The sequence below is a fragment of the Petaurus breviceps genome, unplaced genomic scaffold, assembly GCF_028583685.1.
Source record: "Petaurus breviceps papuanus isolate PSGF00001 unplaced genomic scaffold, PetGlider_PUasm1.0 101, whole genome shotgun sequence".
Lineage (NCBI taxonomy): Eukaryota > Metazoa > Chordata > Mammalia > Diprotodontia > Petauridae > Petaurus > Petaurus breviceps.
In genome coordinates this window covers 8,921,183-8,927,800 of record NW_027185575.1, presented here as the reverse complement: position 1 = coordinate 8,927,800, position 6,618 = coordinate 8,921,183, and the positions used below count along the sequence as shown (strand labels likewise).

The 6,618-nt window shown below is 49.1% G+C and overlaps 1 protein-coding gene across 4 annotated transcripts in view; it reads right to left on the bottom strand.

The window, feature by feature from the left end:
- Window positions 1–6,618, bottom strand: part of LOC138159228 (serine/threonine-protein kinase ULK1-like) — a 61,100-nt gene that overhangs the window by 15,101 nt on the left and 39,381 nt on the right. For 2 of the 4 annotated variants that reach the window (XM_069085476.1, XM_069085711.1), the window contains exons 14-18: window positions 5,560–5,620; window positions 5,009–5,098; window positions 4,089–4,220; window positions 2,401–2,546; window positions 1,761–1,862 (exon numbers count right to left, since the gene is read on the bottom strand). In XM_069085476.1, coding sequence (XP_068941577.1) covers window positions 1,761–1,862; window positions 2,401–2,546; window positions 4,089–4,220; window positions 5,009–5,098; window positions 5,560–5,620 — 531 coding nt within the window. The remainder of the gene's footprint in view (window positions 1–1,760; window positions 1,863–2,400; window positions 2,547–4,088; window positions 4,221–5,008; window positions 5,099–5,559; window positions 5,621–6,618) is intronic. The other 2 variants (XM_069085556.1, XM_069085634.1) reach the window with 2 other exon arrangements.

Below are 6,618 nucleotides of genomic sequence, written 5' to 3'. Positions count from 1 at the left end.
AATCAAATAATACCAAGCTGATGCTGTAATTATTTTACACTGAAATAAAAAGTCTTCATCCTACTATCAAGGGAGGCAGCCTGGTCCTTTGGGGCATTCTTAAATCCCAGGCCTTTTAGTTCCAAGTACAAGAACAGGATGGTGACAGTACCAATGTACCCGGTCTGGGTCAGAACATCCTTCAAGTAGCATTACCTAGGTCTGGGTGCCACATTTTAGAAAGGATTTTTTTTTGGAGGGCAATTGGGGTTAAGTGATTTGTCCAAGGTCACACGGCTAGTTTTGTGTGTGTGTGTGTGTGTGTGTGTGTGTGTGTGTGTGTGTGTGTGTGTGTGTGTGTGTGTATGTTAAGTGTCTAAGGCTGGATCTGAACTCAGGTCCTCCTGACTTCAAGGCTGGTGCTCTATTCATTGCACCACCTAGCCTCTCCGTTTTAGAACGGATATTGACAATCTTAAGGACAACTGGGTGGGCACCCAGGACACTAAGCCTCTGGTAATGGACTAAGTTCCTGTGAAGATCAGGTGAAGGAACTAGAAATATTTTAGCCTGGAAGAGTTTCAGGCGGTGGTGGTAGCTTTTTTTGTTTATGTGAAGACCTCAGATATCCCTCCCATCAATGAGATACATGGTTAATAGCAACTCTGCCTGTGAAGGTGTAATGAAACATATTAGTGGTGGAAAGAGCCTTTGGTTCTAGAGTAAGAGAATCTGGGTTCAAATCCCATTCCTAATGCTCATCACAAGTTTGACCTTGGACTGCTTGATCTGCTGGGCCTCAAACATAAATGGAGGTGGATTCCTTTCAGATTTAAAACTGTGGTGCTACTATGTGTAAAGCACTTTGTAAAGTGTCAGTTATCCGACCAGGAATTCTTTATCTGTCATCTGGGAACTTTTCAAAAATGTTTGGATAAAGAAATGGCAAGCTGAATGATTTCAGAAAAACCTGGAAAAACCTTACATGAACTGATGCAGAGAGAAGGGAGCAGAAACAGAACACTGTATACAGTAAGAGCATTACTGTAAAATCAACAGTTAATGACTTAGCTATTCTCAGCAGCGCAATGCTCCAAGACAATTCCAAAGGACTCATGATGAAAAATACTATCAGCCTCCAGAGAAAGCTGATGTTATCTGAATAAAAACCAAAGTATACTTTTTTTCTTTTTTTGAGTTTTCTTGCATAAAATGACTAATCTATAAATGTATTACACACGTATAACCTATATCAGATTGCTCATGTTCTTAGGAAGGAAGGAAGGAAGGAAGGAAGGAGGAGGAGGAGGGAAGGAGAGGATTTGGCACTCAAAACTTAAAAACAAAGTTAAAGATCATTTTTACATGTAATTGGGTAAAAAAATACAATCTACAAAATAATTTAAAAAAATACTGTGGATAATGGCATGTCTGGTTTCCTTTGTAATCTTATTTTATGCATTTAAAACATGGTTCTGAGAAGGGTGGGGTACAGAGGCTTCACCAGACTGACTGCTACAGGAGTGCAGGACACAAACAAGGTTAAGAACCCCAGGATCCAACACCAAGCTTCTTTGGAATTACAGTATTCTGCTTTGCCCTAACTCTCTATAAATTGCCCTCTAGGGCTATGGAGGTCTTAGTTTTATAATGCCACTTCCTAAGGAGACAGTGGCCTTCCAAGTGGCCTCTTAAGATGAGGGCAACCCAAAGGGAGAGTCTCTATCTCCCCATCCCACGGGGCAGGGACTTCAGATTCAATACACCCCCTAGAAACATACCAGGTCTGGAGACCCTGCTGCCGCTGCTGCCAACTCCACACATCTCAGTGCCCTGTGGGGAGGGGACCCTGCTCTGTCCTGGGCGCTCTGGGATGGCTCCAGCTGTTACAGATAAAAGAGTCAGTGTCCTAGCAGGAGGGGGAACTGAGAAACCCCCAGTCTGACAATATCCCAGTTCTAAAATAAACTCTTCCTGGCAAACTCCTCAATCTGCAATAGGACTTTCTAAAGTACACCCATGAGGTCTCAGGACCCCTGGGATCTGGGGCCAAGTCCCTCACTCTAGGCTCAAACAGCCTCTATCTACCCTGGAGCACACGATCCCTCCCCTCGTCTCCACCAATCCAGGTATCTCACACTTAAAGCTTGGTCCCACAGTCCCCTCCTTTTAAGGGAATCCTTCTTGACTAAGTCCCATCCACACAGATTACACCATCTACCACCTGCCACCCTAAGTCTTGCATCAGTATATTCCCAGCTGGGCTCTGAGGTCCAGGAAGGCAGGAACTGTGTGCCCCTGTATCAGAATGCCCAAGACAGGGCTCTGCCCACCGGAAAAGACACGCAGGCAGGTGCAGACACCACTGACAGGGCTGGGAGCACGCTCTAAGGTTACAGGACAAAGGGGAGGGGCACTCACCTTGGGGAGAAGGGTTATACGGCTTGGCACCTCCCAAAGAAGACTTCCTGGGAAAGGTGGCTCCGTGCTCAGGGAAGAATGGGGGGGAGATACCAGTCTTAAAGCCCAGGGGGCTGGTACTGCTGGACCTCCGAACCATGCCAGACCTGAGGGGACAGAGGGGCAGTGAGGCCCTGGCCCTGCCACGCCCCCTGCTCAAGCAACCTTTCCCCCAGCGTGGGCAAGAGCTCAGGCCGCTGACAATCCCACAGCAAGGATCCTTCCGAGGCCCTTGAGAGCAGGGCTAGAGAAGGTCAAGGGAACATGGAATCAACCTAGGATCCCCAGAACCCCAAACTTTCTGTTTTTCTGGGAAGCAGTCCTTGACCAAGGATAAGTTCAAATGTATTCCAGCTCCAGACCACACAGATCTCAGGACCAGTCAGCATATGTTGGAGAACATGACCACCCCTGACCCACCGTGTCAGAACCCTTTGAGTCTCCCACTGAACACTCGGGACTTAGCTCAAGAGCCATCCAGTACCTTTCCCCCAACTCCCCTGATGATAGTGTCCTCCCTAACCAAAATCATAGTTTGTATTTATTTTAGATGGCACAATGGAGATGACAGTGGCCTAGAAGACGGGATGACTTGATTTCAAGCCTTGCCTCTGACAGGGCAAGACTGTGAAAGCTGACTGATTTAAGTTTCCTCCCAGGAGAATGCAAAAAAAAATGAGGGCAGGGCCTGCTTCATTTTGGTCTTTCTATCCATTCCCCCAATGGCCCAGCCCTGGATAATGGATCCTAATACTTAAGGAATAAATGATGTGTGAAGGGAACAGAGGCCTTTCTCCAGCATCCAGGCTAGCCCACCCCAGGAGAGATGGAGAGCTAGAAAAGACTTCAGAGAAAAAGCACTGTGCTACAGTGGGGGAAAAAAAAGCAGGCTTGGGAAAGTGTAGGTTCAAATCCTGCCCCCTAGATGCTTATCAGCTAAGGTTGGGTAAGTCACTGTGGCCCTGGGCCTCATTTTTCCCATCTGTAAAATGGAGGTGAGAGGGGACAAGAAGTCCCATTTCATCTCTGTTTCCTCCTTGGATATAAAGAGGGTTCCTTCCATCTCTAAACATATGATATGATCCCTCTGGCCTTTTCTCCCCAAAGAAGCTGCCCTACAGACAAGGGGAGAAAGGCAGCTCAAAGAGGAAGTGGGTCAGTGGACCCAGGGGCCCCTCTACTCACCCGTGACTAAGTTCCCTACTTCATATTCATGACTCGCCCACCTCAGTTAAGAACCCACAAAAAAACAAACTAGCACAGCTGAATGATGTTTGTCCTCATCTCGACCACAAGCCCCCCAATTTTCTGTAACACACAGCAGGTGTGCCATTTTATTAAAATGAATATTCTCTTTCCTCTGACCTAAACACAAAGCCTCCTGGATTGTGTCAGGAGACACAGTCTCAAAGTTCATGGCTCTGACCGCCTCTGACCAGCTCAGACAGAAATGGTCGTGGGGCAGGCTTCTTTCTCTCTCCTGTTACTCATCTTTTGAATTTAATATCCTACAGATAACAGACTATTATTCCAGGAATAGATCTAGTAACGGTAAGAGATAGTAATAACCTCCAGCCTACAGCCCAGAACCAGGAAAGGCCCCAGGAAGCTTGTCCTCCCAGGAGCAGGGCAGGAAGGCCAACACTCACCGTGGTGGCGGCGGAGTGTACTGGTTGGGGGACTGGAGGTTCTGTTCGATTCTCCTGTAGTTCTGGATCTGAGTGGGGACAGGAATGGGGACAGACGGGCCATACCTGCTACTGGAGAAAGCATTGGGTCGGCTGAGGTGCAGAGAAGAAAGGGCAAGAGAAGACAAAGGCTGTGAGGCCGGGGTTGCCATCTGCTTAAAGGCTAGAATGAACAAGACCCCCTCCTCCTACCCCATACAGCCCCCTCTAAGTTCAGACTTTGGGCTCCTTTGGGAAATACAACTAGGAGATCAATCCTCCAAGTTTCTTCAGAGACATTCCCTCCAAAGAACCCCACATCTGTGACTGGGCAGCCGGCAGAACCTCCTTGCTCCTAAGGAAATGCCACTGGCCCCACCCCAGCCCAGCCTCCAGTGGTCAGGCAACAGCTGGATCTAATCTTGATCACACACATCTGGGGTTTTCCATGACCTGAGCCCTGGGGACTTTTCCCATAAACTGACCCCCATCCTGAGCTGGGGGAATTCATGGCTCTGACACTGAGGTCACAGGAGCATCTGGAATGAATGAACCCCAGTCCATATCAGGGGTAAAGTCCCCCATTAGAGGCATAAAGCCTGCTCTATTAACCAAACCTCAGAGCTGGGGGCCTCTCCAGTTTTACCCCTGGATGTTCTGGGAGCAAGGTTAGTCACATGCACACTGGGCAGGGGCTTTGGTGGAGCCATAGGGAGACATGATGGCAGGACCCTCCCCAAATATGGGAAGATCTGTGAAAGCGGGGCCATGAGAAGGGTGCTACCTGAGGAAGGAGGCTTTGCTGGGGGAGGGGGGGGACAGCGGGAAGATTTATATCACTCCCTTCACCCTGAGCCACAGACAACCCCCTGGTCCCTTAGCCATCAACAAGACCTGCTTACCCAGAGGGGCTGGGGGAACCACTGTAGGGGGGTGAGGGAGACGGCGTCCGTCCCTGGCTCTCCAGCCCAGCTGAAGTGACCAGGGAGCTCCTGGAAAGACAACAGGCCTTCAATGGAGATGTGCCAGGCTGTCAGACCCTCTCCTCTCAGTTTCCCAAGGACAGGCTGCAACTTGGCAATTGAGCTAAGAGACAGTACACTGGCCTTCCTGGGAGTGGGTTCTAGTCTCCCTGTACCTCATTTACAACCCCCTGCCTTGTCAGGAAGCACAAATAAAGATAAAATGAAGATTGCTCAAGGCAGCCCCAGAGGAGCAGTGGGGTGGGAGGTGGGAGGCAGATTCAGGCTTCCCAAAATGGAAAGGTGTCCACAATCAGAAAGGGCTGGTAGGAGGGATAGTGAGACCCCCTCACTGAAGGGCTTCATGCAGGGGCTAGACACCCTCTATATGGGTATGCTGATTTAGGGTCCCTTCTAACTCTGAGGTGTTAGTGGGGGTGGCAGGGATGGGCCAGGGGAACTCCATGTCAGGAGTGGGCAGGGGGCCTTACCCACTGTACATAAGACTGTCCTGAGGGGCCTTGACTCCAGCAGCTTCCCCTGTCAAGTCAGCTGAGGTCAGGGAGAAAGAGAGAAGTTCATTCAGTGATAGGGGAATCCAGGAGGACCTCTGGGCTTCAGGCATCCTTCTCCACCTGAATCCCCAATATACCTCACCTGAGTAGCCTGAAACATTACAAGATTGAGATTCCTAAAGGCCACCTTGACCCCTCTCTACTCAAGTGTCCTCTAAGCATGCCCCTGCCTCTGGAAGTCTGAACCCCTTAGTGGGGCACTGAAGACTACTCCAACCTCTGTGCTCCCCTGTACTCTAGCATGCCCCCCCACGCTGGTACCAACCCACATACACTAGTGGGTCATTCATGGGACACTAGTGGGTCATTCATGGGGCACTAGTGAGTCCAAAACCCCAGGTTCCTATCTCAGTCCTGCCACTGACCACACTAACCTCTCTGAAATAAAGGGGTCAGACCAGATGATGCCTGGGCTCCCTTCCAGCTCTAGAGTGACAGCCAGGCCCCTCAAAGAACACTATCACAGTTCAGTGGGTAGAGCCTCCTGATCTAGGGTCGGAGTTCAAATTCAGCCTCAAACACCTTGGGACCCTGGGGGCTCTTCTCAGCCTCAGTCTCCTGTCTGTAAAGTGGGAATGATAACATTCCCAGGGTGGTTGTGATATTTATAAAGCACCACTTATATGCTATTGTTATGATTACTTCATGACTCAGTAAAGTCAACACATGATGAAATCAGGCATCTTGAATTCTGGGGTCAAAAACACTGAGTTTCGGATGGAACAACATGACCACTAATTAGCTCTAAATTAGTAATAACATTATCGATCCAGGTGCAGGCTCCTCTGGGTCTTTTGCTGCCAATCACACCTCCAGCCTGTGAGGCTTATCAGTGTAGTGTAGTGTAGTGTAGTGTAGTGTAGTGTAGTGTAGTGTAGTGTAGTGTAGTGTAGTGTAGTGTAGTGTAGTGTAGTGTAGTGTAGTGTAGTGTAGTGTGTGTGTGTGTGTGTGTGTGTGTGTGTGTGTGTGTGTGTG